This window comes from Engystomops pustulosus, unplaced genomic scaffold, assembly GCF_040894005.1.
Source record: "Engystomops pustulosus unplaced genomic scaffold, aEngPut4.maternal MAT_SCAFFOLD_733, whole genome shotgun sequence".
NCBI lineage: Eukaryota > Metazoa > Chordata > Amphibia > Anura > Leptodactylidae > Engystomops > Engystomops pustulosus.
In genome coordinates, this window is record NW_027285612.1 from 1,045 (window position 1) to 17,792 (window position 16,748).

General features: G+C 46.2%; 1 protein-coding gene across 8 annotated transcripts in view; it reads left to right on the top strand.

Annotated features, from left to right (window-relative positions):
* The first annotated feature begins 662 nt into the window (after positions 1-662).
* Positions 663-16,748, top strand: part of LOC140112381 (phosphatidylinositol-binding clathrin assembly protein-like) — a 33,277-nt gene continuing 17,191 nt past the window's right edge. For 3 of the 8 annotated variants that reach the window (XM_072132472.1, XM_072132477.1, XM_072132475.1), the window contains exons 1-11: positions 663-776; positions 2,366-2,477; positions 2,700-2,806; positions 5,594-5,635; positions 7,735-7,820; positions 9,539-9,662; positions 9,859-9,995; positions 12,320-12,420; positions 13,369-13,515; positions 13,681-13,752; positions 15,233-15,313. In XM_072132472.1, coding sequence (XP_071988573.1) covers positions 696-776; positions 2,366-2,477; positions 2,700-2,806; positions 5,594-5,635; positions 7,735-7,820; positions 9,539-9,662; positions 9,859-9,995; positions 12,320-12,420; positions 13,369-13,515; positions 13,681-13,752; positions 15,233-15,313 — 1,090 coding nt within the window. In that variant the 5' untranslated portion in view covers positions 663-695. The remainder of the gene's footprint in view (positions 777-2,365; positions 2,478-2,699; positions 2,807-5,593; positions 5,636-7,734; positions 7,821-9,538; positions 9,663-9,858; positions 9,996-12,319; positions 12,421-13,368; positions 13,516-13,680; positions 13,753-15,232; positions 15,314-16,748) is intronic. The other 5 variants (XM_072132473.1, XM_072132474.1, XM_072132476.1 and 2 more) reach the window with 5 other exon arrangements.

Sequence of the window (16,748 nt, forward strand, 5' to 3'; positions counted from 1 at the left end):
CAGTACATATTGGTTAAAAAGTTATCCCTATTCACAGGATACCGGATAGGTGGGGGTTCTGACCGTGTAGAGATCCTGTTTTCCCTAAGTGATGGATCGGCAGGACAAGCATGCACCTTGCCGCTCCATTCGGAGTAAACAGAGCGCTATGCTCAGCTATTTCTGTCATTCCCATACAATTGAATGGAGCAGCAAAACAAGTTGACTTGCCATTCCGTTCTATGCATCATATGGGGGTCCCTATGATTTATCAGTGAGATCCCTGGCAGTCGGACCCCCACTGTTCTTTTTCCTGTGGAGAAGTGTTAACTTAATTATTAATTATTAATTATTTATATATATTTATTAGTGAGAGGAGAAGAGAGAGCTGGGTGGATGTGGATATAAGCATAGCTATAAGCCGTACAGGGGTAGGTTTGTATTTGGAGCTACTCCATGCAAGAGTGATGTATGTGCATAGGTGATTGGGCCATGTACAGGGCTGTACATGCTCTGTATATAGGAGGTGACCTATAGTCTGTGCTATATGGTCTCGGCTGCCTTCCCAGTACACGTGGATGTATCTGTGAGTAGCTGCTGATGTAATAATGGGCCTTTATTAGCTGCCAGGAGCCTCTTCCTTGTGTTGAGCAATGTCTTGGCGTCTCCTAATGAATGAACCTTGTGTTTGTTTGTTTTTTAGGGCTGATGGGGTGATGAGAACAATGAACACTGAGAAGTTATTAAAAACCATGCCCATCATACAGAACCAAATGGATGCCCTGCTCGATTTCAATGTAAGTAGAATGCATCTTACTGGTGTAGGGATCACTGCTCCCTATCCCGGGCTGTTCTGATCATCTCTCATATTTGCGTCACCAAGTTCTTTTGGACTTTTGAGCTTTGCAGTAAAATCCACCCTATTCTACGAAATCACATTACTCATAGCCATTGCTATCGATTATTCAGAACTTTGACCCTGTAAATCAGTAACTTTTTCTACCGTGGACTTGGGCGGCCGTGCATGATGTGATCGATACCTTCACATAGGGATTGTGTCCTCTGTATAAAGCCTGTGTCCTACACCCCCCTCCCCACCATTAATACAGGTTATATAGGAACAGAAAGAAATCGGTCACATGATAAACATTTGGGTCCCTAGTGTTGGGGTGAATGGGGTCTCCCCAACGGTGGTGAAATGTATGATATAGTTTACTGCACTGGTGTGTAATATATGACCCCCTTCTTCATCAAAGGGACTAGGGGACCCCTTCTTCATCAAAGGGACTAGGGGACCCCGCTGTATATAAGATTTGCCCCTTTGAATACTTTACATGCCCCTGATGATGCTCTTAGGGTTGTCCGGTCACAGCACGTAACCCCCCTAAGATGTGATAACTTGTTGATCTGTGGGGAACTCTGCATTGGGACCCCCAAAGATAAAGGAATTGGGGTCCATTACCTGCTACTGATTCAAATGGTAGTACTGTACTTGGCTATGTCTGTACTAGTAGGTGTGCCCAGCTATTCTATCTATTCTGGGCTATGACAGACCCCCTTTTTAATGATCAGATAGCAACCACTACTGGGAACCCCAATTTCAATCAGTCCCTTGTATATATCACATTCGATCATAGGGTGAAAGGTTCCTGCTCCTGTAAACAATTGGGTTTCCAGAACTAAATCGACCCAATACTAGATGACGGCGGATAATTTTCTTGTCTTGTGACAAGTCTCTTAGAGGGGTTCTCCATCCGCTTACAAGTTAGTCCTATCCTGTGGATAGGGGTTAACTTAATGATCGCTGGGTCTCTTGGTTTTGGGACCCCATGGATCACAAGAATGAGGGTCCGTTGTACCCCAAGGTGAAGTAAACCGCTGATCACGCATGAGTCGGCTGCGCTAGTCATCACTGACGGAGATTGCTGAGCACCCTACTCGTCACACTCCGTATTAGAGATGAATAAATCACCCGGCGCAAGCGTGACCAGCGTCTCTCTTTGCCCCGTGGACAGCCGGACCCCGGTCTCTTAATCGGAGACCCCCACCAGACCTCCAATGAGCAAGTTGCCTCCTAACATGTATGCGGCTGGAGATTCCCTTTTAATGCTGAGTTATCACATCTTGGATTTACAGCCCATTTGGGCTAATAATTGCCAGGTTACAGCAATTTTACTAAATATATAATATATTCTATAATGGAAACCAGTCCCCTCCTCCATAGTAGTCTTCTCTGTATCAGGATTGTGTGTTGGCACCTATCAGTATAGCACGCGGTGCCCGGGTGCTCCCTATTTATTGCTCTGTAATTGTGCAGCATGGGGCGCTGGATGGCTCAGTAGATTACAGGCTTTTTCTGATCTTTTCTGCTCTCCTCTACCCCCAGGTAAATGCCAACGAGCTGACAAATGGCGTCATTAACGCCGCGTTCATGCTGCTCTTCAAAGACGCCATCAGACTGTTCGCTGCTTACAACGAAGGGATAATTAATCTTCTAGGTAAATATCTGCGCTTTGCCCTATACAGCGGGCGCTGATCTGCATCTCTATTTATATATCATCAGCAGGTGCGAGGGGGCCCGGACGCACATGCGCCGCACAGACCGGGGAGGGACGATTTCACTCGTGTTAACGTTTTGCTCTTTTATTTGAGAATTGAGAATAGTCTTGTTAGTTTTTCATTTTGATTAAAAATAATTATTCGTTTCCTTATCCCTCCAGAAAAATATTTTGACATGAAAAAGACACAGTGTAAGGACGGACTGGACATTTATAAGAAGTTTCTCACTAGAATGACTCGAATCTCGGAGTTCTTGAAAGTAGCAGAGGTAAGGAGCGCTGACACCCCGCACCCAATCATGTCTCCGATTGCGAGGAAATCTACACCACAGGACCCTTTCATCCAGGGCTGCTGAGGTCTGTGTATACAGTAAGCTCCCTCTAGTGGTGGCTGGGGACAGAGGTATGTGTATACAGTAAGTTCCCTCTAGTGGTGGCTGGGGACAGAGGTTTGTGTATAAAGTAAGTTCCCTCTAGTGGTGGCTGGGGACAGAGGTTTGTGTATACAGTAAGCTCCCTCTAGTGGTGGCTGAGGACAGAGGTTTGTGTATACAGTAAGCTCCCTCTAGTGGTGGCTCCGGACAGAGGTTTGTGTATACAGTAAGCTCCCTCTAGTGGTGGCTGGGGACAGAGGTTTGTGTATACAGTAAGCTCCCTCTAGTGGTGGCTGTGGACAGAGGTATGTGTATACAGTAAGCTCCCTCTAGTGGTGGCTGGGGACAGAGGTTTGTGTATACAGTAAGCTCCCTCTAGTGGTGGCTGGGGACAGAGGTTTGTGTATACAGTAAGCTCCCTCTAGTGGTGGCTGTGGACAGAGGTATGTGTATACAGTAAGCTCCCTCTAGTGGTGGCTGGGGACAGAGGTTTGTGTATACAGTAAGCTCCCTCTAGTGGTGGCTGGGGACAGAGGTTTGTGTATACAGTAAGCTCCCTCTAGTGGTGGCTGAGGACAGAGGTTTGTGTATACAGTAAGCTCCCTCTAGTGGTGGTTGGGGACAGAGGTTTGTGTATACAGTAAGCTCCCTCTAGTGGTGGCTGGGGACAGAGGTTTGTGTATATGCAGTAAGCTCCCTGTAGTGGTGGCTGTGGACAGAGGTATGTGTATACAGTAAGCTCCCTCTAGTGGTGGCTGGGGACAGAGGTTTGTGTATACAGTAAGCTCCCTCTAGTGGTGGCTGTGGGGACATAGGTTTGTGTATACAGTAAGCTCCCTCTAGTGGTGGCTGGGGACAGAGGTTTGTGTATACAGTAAGCTCCCTCTAGTGGTGGCTGGGGACAGAGGTTTGTGTATACAGTAAGCTCCCTCTAGTGGTGGCTGGGGACAGAGGTTTGTGTATACAGTAAGCTCACACTAGTGGTGGCTGGGGACAGAGCTTTGTGTATACAGTAAGCTCCCTCTAGTGGTGGCTGGGGACAGAGGTTTGTGTATACAGTAAGCTCCCTCTAGTGGTGGTTGGGGACAGAGGTTTGTGTATACAGTAAGCTCCCTCTAGTGGTGGTTGGGGACAGAGGTTTGTGTATACAGTATGCTCCCCCTAGTGGTGGCTGGGGACAGAGGTTTGTGTATACAGTAAGCTCCCTCTAGTGGTGGCTGGGGACAGAGGTTTATGTATACAGTAAGCTCCCTCTAGTGGTGGCTGGGGACAGAGGTTTGTGTATACAGTATGCTCCCCCTAGTGGTGGCTGGGGACAGAGGTTTGTGTATACAGTAAGCTCCCTCTAGTGGTGGCTGGGGACAGAGGTTTGTGTATACAGTAAGCTCCCTCTAGTGGTGGCTGGGGACAGAGGTTTGTGTATACAGTAAGCTCCCTCTAGTGGTGGCTGGGGACAGAGGTTTGTGTATACAGTAAGCTCCCTCAAGTGGTGGCTGGGGACAGAGGTTTGTGTATACAGTAAGCTCCCTCTAGTGGTAGCTGGGGACAGAGGTTTGTGTATACAGTAAGCTCCCTCTAGTGGTGGCTGGGGACAGAGGTTTGTGTATACAGTAAGCTCCCTCTAGTGGTGGCTCCGGACAGAGGTTTGTGTATACAGTAAGCTCCCTCTAGTGGTGGCTGGGGACAGAGGTTTGTGTATACAGTAAGCTCCCTCTAGTGGTGGCTGTGGACAGAGGTATGTGTATACAGTAAGCTCCCTCTAGTGGTGGCTGGGGACAGAGGTTTGTGTATACAGTAAGCTCCCTCTAGTGGTGGCTGGGGACAGAGGTTTGTGTATACAGTAAGCTCCCTCTAGTGGTGGCTGTGGACAGAGGTATGTGTATACAGTAAGCTCCCTCTAGTGGTGGCTGGGGACAGAGGTTTGTGTATACAGTAAGCTCCCTCAAGTGGTGGCTGGGGACAGAGGTTTGTGTATACAGTAAGCTCCCTCTAGTGGTAGCTGGGGACAGAGGTTTGTGTATACAGTAAGCTCCCTCTAGTGGTGGCTGGGGACAGAGGTTTGTGTATACAGTAAGCTCCCTCTAGTGGTGGCTGGGGACAGAGGTTTGTGTATACAGTAAGCTCCCTCTAGTGGTGGCTGGGGACAGAGGTTTGTGTACAGTAAGCTCCCTCTAGTGGTAGCTGGGGACAGAGGTTTGTGTATACAGTAAGCTCCCTCTAGTGGTGGCTGGGGACAGAGGTATGTGTATACAGTAAGCTCCCTCTAGTGGTGGCTGGGGACAGAGGTTTGTGTATACAGTAAGCTCCCTCTAGTGGTAGCTGGGGACAGAGGTTTGTGTATACAGTAAGCTCCCTCTAGTGGTGGCTGGGGACAGAGGTATGTGTATCTTATTAATGATGGGGGGTGGAGGCTCTCTTAACCAGTGACGGTATGCTGACACCTGTGTGCTCACTGTACCACGGCCAAGCTCCATAGCTGTCTACGGGAAGGTGTAAAAGCGTCTCAGTCAGTAATTCCATAAGGCAATGGCACTAGCTGCGGTTACAAACCCTTGTTTCATAGCTTTACCCTTATCCCCCTTTGTAAGCACTCCAGTATTAATTGGTCAATATCAGGTTTTCTTAATTGAAATTTATTTGACCTTTCAGCTTATTGTGTTTTCTTTTTTTTCTTCTTTGCAGCAAGTTGGGATTGACAGGGGAGACATACCCGACCTATCTCAGGTAAGAGGACGTGTTAGGAGACTGCTGGGGTGTGGGCCGGGGTACGATGAAGTCTCTACCCCTCTGGCCCCGCCTGATGTATAATTGTGCCATAACCTGTAATCTTATAGTGCTAAAAGGGAGTATTTCCATGTCTGTCTGACTTGCACACATGCACACTTGGCTCAGATGAGCATGCACTGGTTCACATTAGATTATAAATTGAAGAAACCTTATTGTATTTTGTCCCAGAGGTAAGAGTGCGCCTCACTGCCTCCATGGCTTTGGATCAGTAACTTCTAGCTACGGCGCTCCGTTATTCACCTTAATCCCTGGAGGATATCGGGGAACTCCCCGTTGACGTTCAGGTTGCTACCAGTTTATCACATGTGATGTCTCTTGTTAGTAATGGCGCGGGCGGGACGCGGCCACGTTCATGGGAGAGTGAACTTGCACAGATCACAGAGGAGCCACTGACTCAGGACTCGCAGCCAGAGGAATGTGTCCGGGGAATTTTTCCTTTGACGTTTAGTTGCACGTTCCCTGAAGAATTTCCCTGCTCCGTGCATATGTCTGGGCTCCAGCTGCTCATATATGGTGCCGAGATTTCCTCTATAACGCAGCCGTTAACTGGCGCGTGACTCCATGTATCTCACATCATAAATTGATCCTGCTGCTATAATCAATGGCTGCTGCAGGCAGCCGCAACATGTGCAGGACACCCAGATCTATGCACCCATCCGGTGGTCTGACCACATATAGCGCACATTGTCCATTCTGTTATCACGTGCATAATATCCGCTGCAGATCACAGTAAGTTTCTCACCAACAAGTCAGCAGAATGTCTCCATGTGGGACACAGGTTTGCAGCATATACATTTTCTGCTGCAGTTTTGCAATTGGAGAATCTTAACCTGTAGACTAGTATTATATGGAGATTCACATATAGATCTCAGTCCATATCGAACTCCTTTACACAGAACTCAACAATAAGTTGTATTTCCCTGAGGTGTATCTGGCCTCCTCACATAAATACACTGCAATATCACCCCATATTGGTGCATTGGATCTTCTGCTCCCTCTAGTGGTGGCTCGGGGTAGATGGAATTTCTTCATTTTTTAATTGGTCTAAAATTCTAAATTCTTAGAAAAGTAAATTGTCAGTAAAGTTACATAAAAATTAGTTTTGAATGGTTCACTTACATGTGGAGGAATTGGGGCGGGCAGTGTGCAGGGGGTGCAGACCACCAGCGATCAGTGATGACATACCCTAGTGATGATGTCATCACTTTGTACTATTGGAACATCCCTTAAAATGTAAATGAAATGTTCTCATTGTACCATTAATTAATGGGGTTAAGTTACAATAGATTCTTATTCCCTCTCTAAATACTGTTGCTCTTTTCCCTTGGACCCCCAAGCTAAAGCCCCCCTAAAGCTCCCCATATGGAATAGAGCTAAAAGGACAGTTGTCCGATTCATAATCCAACATGGAAACCCAATAATAGTTAATGGAGCGCAACCTGAGCTACAATTCATATGAAACCCCTCAAGGTACCCCTTATCTAAGTATCCCAGAGTTAGGATCCACCACAATCGGTCAGTTATCCCTTATACTGTGGATAGCAGATAAGGGTTTATTATGGAGTGATTGTCCCCATAGACTATATGGTTCTTCTATGGGGTTAGTACACAAAATCCATATATCCATGATCCATCTATGGAGTCGGGCAGAACCAGCCACATGAACAGCTCATCCCCTGAGCCCCCTGTTCACAATGGGCTCATTTGGGCCTGTACATTTTGATATATCAGCACATAAATCCACTTTTCATGTTCATAACCTAAAACCTCATTTCATTTCCTCTTCCTGCGTCTCTCCACCTCTGGCCAGGGATGACTTCATTGTTTGTTAGCAGCTCAGGTTTCCGGCCTCTCTTGGCATCTTCTCTGCCCATAGCTGCCACCGTCACCCCATCATCACCCGTCAGCATTGGCAGCTCCCTACCTTCCGCCTTAGCGGTTTTCTCGTGCCAACCATTGGTATTTTAATATTGCTGAATAAATGGGAATACGTCTCATCCGGATGCTCATATGGCTTGGATGTTTTATCTTCGCAGGCTCCTAGCAGTCTACTCGATGCCCTGGAACAACACTTAGCCTCTCTGGAAGGGAAGAAAATCAAAGACTCCACGGCAGCGAGCAGGTAGATTGCAGTCCTAGAGTCAAGTACCCTCGAGGGGGTCCTCATCTAGTACGTGAGTCACCCTGATGTGTGATCGTCGGGTTATTGACTCTCCGTGCTGTTAGGTAGCATTACATTGTGTGTGTATTCACATGTTATAGAACGGCACAAGGATTATACAAAGAGGCCGCAGAGGCATCACACGTCTCTGCTGCAGAAACATATCGCATATATATATACATATATAGGTAGTTGCATTGTAATTGCATTATAATGCGCACCTCATCTGCTGCAGGTCATCATAGTACACACCTTGTCTGCTGCAGGTCATCATAGTACACACCTTGTCTGCTGCAGGTCATCATAATACACACCTTGTCTGCTGCAGGTCATCATAGTACACACCTTGTCTGCTGCAGGTCATCATAGTACACACCTCGTCTGCTGCAGGTCATCATAGTACACACCTCGTCTGCTGCAGGTCATCATAGTACACACCTCGTCTGCTGCAGGTCATCATAGTACACACCTCGTCTGCTGCAGGTCATCATAGTACACACCTCGTCTGCTGCAGGTCATCATAGTACACACCTCGTCTGCTGCAGGTCATCATAGTACACACCTCGTCTGCTGCAGGTCATCATAGTACACACCTCGTCTGCTGCAGGTCATCATAGTACACACCTCGCCTGCTGCAGGTCATCATAGTACACACCTCGCCTGCTGCAGGTCATCATAGTACACACCTCGCCTGCTGCAGGCCATCATAGTACACACCTCGCCTGCTGCAGGCCATCATAGTACACACCTCGCCTGCTGCAGGCCATCATAGTACACACCTCGCCTGCTGCAGGCCATCATAGTACACACCTCGCCTGCTGCAGGCCATCATAGTACACACCTCGCCTGCTGCAGGCCATCATAGTACACACCTCGCCTGCTGCAGGCCATCATAGTACACACCTCGCCTGCTGCAGGCCATCATAGTACACACCTCGCCTGCTGCAGGCCATCATAGTACACACCTCGCCTGCTGCAGGCCATCATAGTACACACCTCGCCTGCTGCAGGCCATCATAGTACACACCTCGCCTGCTGCAGGCCATCATAGTACACACCTCGCCTGCTGCAGGCCATCATAGTACACACCTCGCCTGCTGCAGGCCATCATAGTACACACCTCGCCTGCTGCAGGCCATCATAGTACACACCTCGCCTGCTGCAGGCCATCATAGTACACACCTCGCCTGCTGCTGCACCTCGTACCCTGTTGCGCAGGTGTTGTAAAGTTAGACCCTTTCCTCATGAATCGTGTTTGGCCTCTGTTGTAGCAGTAGGTCCTGGGGAGCCCCAGTAATTGTTTGGTTAAGCTGTTCGCTCTCTCAGATGTTGATATAAACCTCCAGGCAGCAGACGGCTCTCGCATGGCCGCCTTCCAGCTCGATGCTTCATTTGGCCCAGGAGACGGCAATCAATATGGATGTATTATGTTTTGTGTTTGTGAATGGCTGGTTATCTGGAAGCCATAAATGTATTATCCTCCGCATATGGAGTTTGTTCCCGCTGATGTGTTTTCATCCTCCTGGGTTAGATACTGCAGGGATTTATTCTCCAGGACTGGGCAATGTGTAACTCACTCTACGAGCCGGGTCTAGGATCTACCCAGGTTCTGCCCAGTATTTGACCCCTTAAATCTGTAGACATTGCAGTTCTGAGAGTGTCTTCTCCTCTTCTTGCAGAGCGACAACCCTTTCCAACGCCGTTTCATCCCTGGCAAGCACCGGCCTGTCCCTCACCAGAGTAGATGAAAGGGAAAAGCAAGCGGCGCTGGAAGAGGAGCAGGCCCGGCTAAAGGCATTAAAGGTAACGTACAGCTGGCAACACACACCTGATGGGACCTGAACCTTGTAGTCCTGATCATGGGGGACCCGCTGCTCTGATCCCCCTCCAATTATTCCCTATCCTATAGAAAGGAAAAAAATTTGCGTATTAGGTCAATAGCTAAACTTTATTAGAATCTGGTTTGCATTCTCTTGATGCATTTTTTTGATTCCTCAAGGAACAGCGTCTTAAGGAGCTCTCCAAAAAGCCTCAAAATGCTTCCACCACAGCCTCGTCCCCTGTGTCGTCCTCGGCGGGCAGTATAAACACGACGGCAGCCATTGACCTGTTCTCCACCCCGTCTTCATTACACAGGTACGCTCATGTGCAGTCACCATATATAACGTCAGTCAGGGAAGTCTCCAAAGCGCTCGCTCTGACATCCAGGAGCGCGGAAAGCCCTGATCATCTACAACTTGTCTTCTGGAGAGTTCCTCGAAATGTTTCTTCCCGTTATGAGTTAATTTTGAAGAAGTTTTCCTGACTGTTCAGTAATCTAGAACCTGTAAGTTGTCCACACACTTAGAGGCACGACGGCTCAACACAGGATAGCAGATATGTGAAAGAAAAGTCACCACATTTGACTAATAAACTACCAGCGATCTGAGTATGAAATGTCCTTTGTAGAATTCCATCTTTATGTGAAATCTCATCCTTATACCTATAAAAAAAAATCTCCCCCAAAGTCTTATGACAATGAACAGAGAAGAGTCATATTTTACCTTAGATGAGTGAATTTTTAAGGCAGCAGGGGGAAGAGTCACTTTTTTCAGTTCTATAGTATCTAGAAACATCCATGTGTCATTTTAAAGATCAGAATCTTATCTTTCAGGTGACATCAGGCATGTGGTTCTCTGGGGTACTGAACCAGAGATACAGACGGGTAAACATGTGGTTGGGGATGCAAGCTTCAGATGAAGATCCAGCTCCTGTCTTTGTATCCCTGGTTTTGTAGATCACAGAACCAAAACATGATGAGATTCTTATTTTTAATATGACGCCCATGTTTTAGGCCCCTGAGTACATGTATATAAAACTTAGTGAAAGGGTCCCCTACAGTGGGTGCCTGTCCTCTTGGATAACTCAGACCCTTTGTCATCCTGCAGCAGGGTGATAAAGAGATATAAAATGCAATGCAGTGGGATATCGGTAGGTATCCATGCTCCTCATCCTCTGGTACTGGTACTTGCCTAGCTCCAGTAGCCGTAGGATATAGTCTTCTGACCTATTGATACGGCCGTGCGTGGTTTAGGTGACTCTGTCAGCGAGATGCATGAATGCTTATTCACTATCTCCATAGACCTGCGTATAGATCATGTGATCAGACAGAGGAGGATCATTGTTACTGGGATACTTTGTATCTGCTCAGTATCTATCAGTATGATCCATTTATAGCTCAGGGTTATAGATTAACGTTTAAGTGACTTTGCTGCTGACACAGTAGATCTTAGTGATGACCCATCCCTATGCATAGACCATTATTTATAGTATAGCCAATCCCTCAATGTATAGAGTATCAGATAAAGTTTTGCATAACCTCGCTATCGGACTAGAAGTCGTCCCGATGTGTCATCTCCTGCTATCTGGTCTCTTCTATATCTACATCCCATTCACTGCTTATCAGTTATTTGCCCTGTGGCTTCCTCTTCATGCTAAAGTCCACTGATGGGAATAAAGGACTATTGTACCTGGTTATGTACGACTATTGTAACGTTGTCTTGTATATATAGCTTCCACGTCTATCTATACAGGTTGTGCACTTCATTGGCTTCCTATATAGATCTTTGTGAATGCTGTGAACATTCCTATTACTGCGCACCTGTTTACAGAATCACTGTGATGTCTCTTATCCAGTTGTGGACCACACAATACCTTTGGACTTCTACACGTCTGGGTTTAGTCCATGAAATAAGGACCATTTCTGGAAATCTCTGACAACACTTTGTCATCTGTAGTCCTCTATGATGCATGGAGTCCCTGTCTCCATACAGAACCACTTTTCAATACAGTTATAACCCAGGACTCCTAGCATCATGGTCATCTTTTAGTCTTCTGTGATGCTTGGCATCCCTGCCTCCATACATGACCACTACTGAATACAGATTTATAACCCAGAGACTCCTAGCATCATGGTCATATTTAGTGCTCTATGATGCTTGGAGTCCCTGACTCCATACAGGATGACTTCTAAATGCACAATCATAACCCAGGGACTCCCAGCTTAAAATTTATCCATGATGCTAGAAGTCCGGGTCCCTGCACAGTGTTTGGTGTTGAAATAAACCCCTTTTGGTCACACAGTTCATATTCACAACCTTCATTGAGCATTGTGTGACTACTGTCCAGGCAGATGGACTGCAGCTTGTCTGGACAGAAGGGACCAGGCTCTGCTCAGTGCATTGCGATAAATGTGTTCCAGCTCTCGGCTACGTGTTATATAAGGGTCCGTATGTTCTAGCAGGGGAATCTCCACGCTGACATTGATGGGATAATTCCCACTATATACTTTTGTTGTGATCCCCCGATATATCATTGATGCCTGGAAGCGGCGGTGGTTGTGTCTGAGCGGCAGAGCAGATATTTGTGTGGGCTGCGTGTAATGGCACAGACATAACAGAGCTTGTACTTTCTCCTCTCAGCAGTTCCAAGCTGCCAAATGACTTGCTTGACATGCAGCCAAGTTTCCAGCCAGCTGTTCATCCGCTGAGCGCCGTGCCACCAGGAGGGAGTACATGGGGAGGTAAGGAACGTGCCCAAATGTGCTGCTCAATCCTCACAAGCCCCCGGGCACCATGTAGGATTTTCAGTAGTAACAGGCTGAATGTATTGTAACGTGTGTGTGGGGGGGAAATGAGGACACGCTGAACTGATGAAGCAGAGCTGAGCTTGTTCTGTAGGAGCAATATTTTAAGGGAACCAGGTGTGACCATCCTGACTGCAGTGTTGTCATCCTACAACACTGTGTAATCATACCTTTGTTGATGTTAGTAGCAGCAGGACTGTGAAATATGGATTTATTTTTCCGAACTGTAGTTTCTTTAAATGTACTCAGAGGCATGTCCTTACACTTCTGTGCTCTCTGCAGCTTGCGTTAAGGTATTGTCCCTGGAGAGATGTGCAGTCATTCTTGTGTATGAGCTCCAGGCTCATTTGCATAGAGTATTTCATCCTACTAGTAGATGTCCTTTAAATCCACTTTGTTATATTCCCTGGCAAAAGGGAAGGTGTCTCCGGCTCAGCCGGCCCCTCCCATCTACTCCTCCCATTTCCCATGCCTCTTTTTAATATGTGACCAGGTCCTTTTTAGCCTCCTAACATTAGCAAACTGTACACCATGTGTATATCTGATCACATGAAATCACAGCAGCCTCCATCGTCTTCTACTTTTCCCCATTCCTTCATGGAGGCTGCTGAGGAGGGGTGTGGGGGGGCTTCTATATGGATAGAATGAATATTATACGGATAAGTTCCCACTTGGCACATTTGTTGCTATCTACACCCATGTTACCCACAATTCACACTACTAGAAATATCTTCAACAAACCTGCCGTGTGTGAACAGCTCCATACTGTGTGGTGGACTTTCTCTCTTACTAACCAGCTGTGTAATCGCCTCTTTCCTCTAACCTTTCCGCTTTTCTCTCTGCTTTTTCTTCTATCCTGTCCTGTCTGTGAATGGGGGCGCACAGATCCTTTCAATTCCGAAGCCGTCGACGAGTCTGTCTCAAATCTTAATCCTTTCCTCAATAAACCTAGCGATGGCGCCCATCTTCCTGTTAAAACCACTGACACAGCCAGTTTCACTGCTAAGACTCCTAACCATGACATATTCATTGGTAAAGTACCTTTCACTCTCTATACTTCTGAATATTGGCTCCAGTTTTGACTGTGTATGGATTTTTTTCCCCCTCCCGCCATAGTTTTAGGAGCGCCGTCGCCCTAGTTTTAGGAGCGCGGTGGGCGACTGTCTCAAATGTCTTGAATTTTCTTTGGTTCTGCAGATCATACCAATCCGTTCTCTGAACCGCTCAAGTCGCACCTGTATGGTTGTGGCACTGGTCGGTTATGTGCAGGTATATAAAAGATGTATATGCTGTAGACTAGATTTGTGGCTTTTGTTGTTAGTTTAACTAGAGTTTTGGAGTATTAAAAAAATTTAAAAAACATGACAGCTTTCTAGCTATTGTCTACCGTATTGCAGCCCACCCCCATTCCCATAGCAGCAACACCCCAAAGCCATGTTTTCCTAATCTTGCACAAGGCCTTTAAAGTGTGTGTATGTAGTGGAGGCCCCATCCCTGTACCTGGCAGCACAGCTGGGAGTAGTAGTCACCTAGTGCAATGACCTTCTATTCATTATGAATAAATCCAGTGATGCTGGTTTGTGGAATCCTGTACTGATTCGGAGTTACATCCTCTATTATACTGCAGAGCTGCACTTACTATTCTGCTGTCATGTATGTACACAGTGACTACACTAGCAGTATAGTGAGTGTAGCTCTGGAGTATAATACAGGATGTAACTCAGGATCAGTACAGGATAAGTAATGTCATGTATGTACACAGTGACTACACTAGCAGTATAGTGAGTGCAGCTCTGGAGTATAATACAGGATGTAACTCAGGATCAGTACAGGATAAGTAATGTCATGTATGTACACAGTGACTGCACCAGCAGCAGAATAGTGAGTGCAGCTCTGGAGTATAATACAGGATGTAACTCAGGATCAGTACAGGATAAGTAATGTCATGTATGTACACAGTGACTGCACCAGCAGCAGAATAGTGAGTGCAGCTCTGGAGTATAATACAGGATGTAACTCAGGATCAGTACAGGATAAGTAATGTCATGTATGTACACAGTGACTGCACCAGCAGCAGAATAGTGAGTGCAGCTCTGGAGTATAATACTTGATGTAACTCCGGATCAGTACAGGATAAGTAATGTCATGTATGTACACAGTGACTGCACCAGCAGCAGAATAGGGAGTGCAGCTCTGGAGTATAATACAGGATGTAACTCAGGATCAGTACAGGATAAGTAATGTCATGTATGTACACAGTTTATTTAATTATTATGAGACTTCTAATCTTTTTTTTTTCTAGTAGTTTTCCTTTGCTCTCTATTTCTAAGTCTCGGTTGGAGACTTGGTTCCCCCCTCTCCTCCTCTCCATAGACTCTTCTGTAATCTCGCACCTCTTGTGTGCTTCTGTCTTTCTGTAGTCAGACTTTCATTTTAAACAATTGTAACATATTTTTCACTCTTTCATAAGATCTCTGCTTGCTGCCTGTGATTCTGTGGATGTACGGTCCTAATATTTCCCACAGCTGAGGGTTTGTTGCAGATGTAACTAGTGTAAACCATCCTCATGTGATTCAGTATATTTTGGTTTCTGATTTCTCCCACTCACTGACAGAAAGCAGAGGATGTGTAGATTATGTTGTGTGTATATGATGGTGTTCCTAGGGTATAGCACCCACCTCACCATACATGTGTCCTGATACATGTCTGCACCTATTAACCCTTTCTGTTCTCTCACCTGAATTAACAGATTCTTTCCGCGGGCCTCAAGTCTATCCTAACGCTTCCCATTTCCATGCTGAACCCTCTACAGTAGCTGGCCTATATGGAGGTAGGTGACCTGGGGTAGTGTTTGGATAGTGATATCTTGTATCTTACATGTGTCCTGATACACGGTACAGACCATGGATACATTACAGAACATTGCTCTGTGCTGCGTATAATGGGGGGTCTCGGGTCATTCAGACTTCTCTGCTGGTTGAATGCTCGCTTGTTGGCAGCTTGTCCTGCCATCGGGATGCACAAAGAAAGATGCCCAGCAAGTAGTCTGCATGTGAGTGAGGCTTGGCAGAGGTTCAGCCTTGCTAAATGCAGCATCCTACCCATGTGTGAGCTAGGAAAACACACAACACACACACTGCTTCTGTATCTATTACCCATCTCCATCAGGTGCAGATAGGGACAGCGCCACCCCTGCCCACAGGACATGTGTGGTATTGCAGCTCAGCCTCCTCCAACTGAGCTCCAATTCCGAGTGCAACCACATAGACAGGTGTCGCGCTGTCAATGACTGAAAAGGCATCTACCACCAGAATGAAGGATTGTATACAAATGAGCCTGAGGGGCTCCATAGGTGTTAATGAAGCCTGGAGCCCCTCAGGCTCATTTGCATAAAGCCTTTCATCCTGGTGGTAGATGTCCTTTAAAGTAATCCTGTTTTTCTTACTCTGGAGAACCCCTTCAAAGAGACCCTGTCATCAACTTTAAACTACCATGCCGTTTAAGTTAGGGATGAAATGTAATTTTCTAGAATTCCCTCCTTTACCTATAAAGTAAAATCTTCCCCAATTCAAGCACATATAACTCCTCATCCCATTTTCTCATGAGACGAGTCAAGTTTAGAGGTTGCGGGAGGGGTGTCACTTCAGAAACCGTTATATCTTGTTCTAAAGCAACTAGAACCATGCTTTGTTTCATATTAAAGATAAGAATCTCATCTTTTAGATGACATCAGGCATGTGGTTCTGTGAGCTACAGAACCGGAAGCACAGGCAGCTAAAGAGATAGTTGGAAATTCTGCAGATGAAGATCCAGTTCCAGCCTATTTTTTAACTTCCTTTGTGTCCATTTCTGAAGATCACAGAGCCGTAAGCTTAGTACGATATGAAAGATGAGATCCATATCTTTAATATGACATAGGCATGTTTTCTAGGTCCTATAGAACAGAATTTAGAGCCTGAAGTGACACTCCCCCTGCAACAACTAAACTTGACTCATCTCATGTGAAAATGCAATGAGATGAATCATATTTGTCTGAATTTGGAGATTTTTTTTTAAAAGGTTAAACCGGGTGAGAGTCTACATAATAGGGAATTCTAGAGAGGACATTTCATCACTTACCTGAAGGGGCTGGTAGTTTTAGTGGGGTAAAAGCTGGTGACAGGTTCCCTTTAAGCAGATGAATCTATAACCAGCCTTGTAGGTCATTGCTGATCTAGAGTTGACCTACTTTTGCATAGCAGCTCACACATCGCTATGGCCTGTCC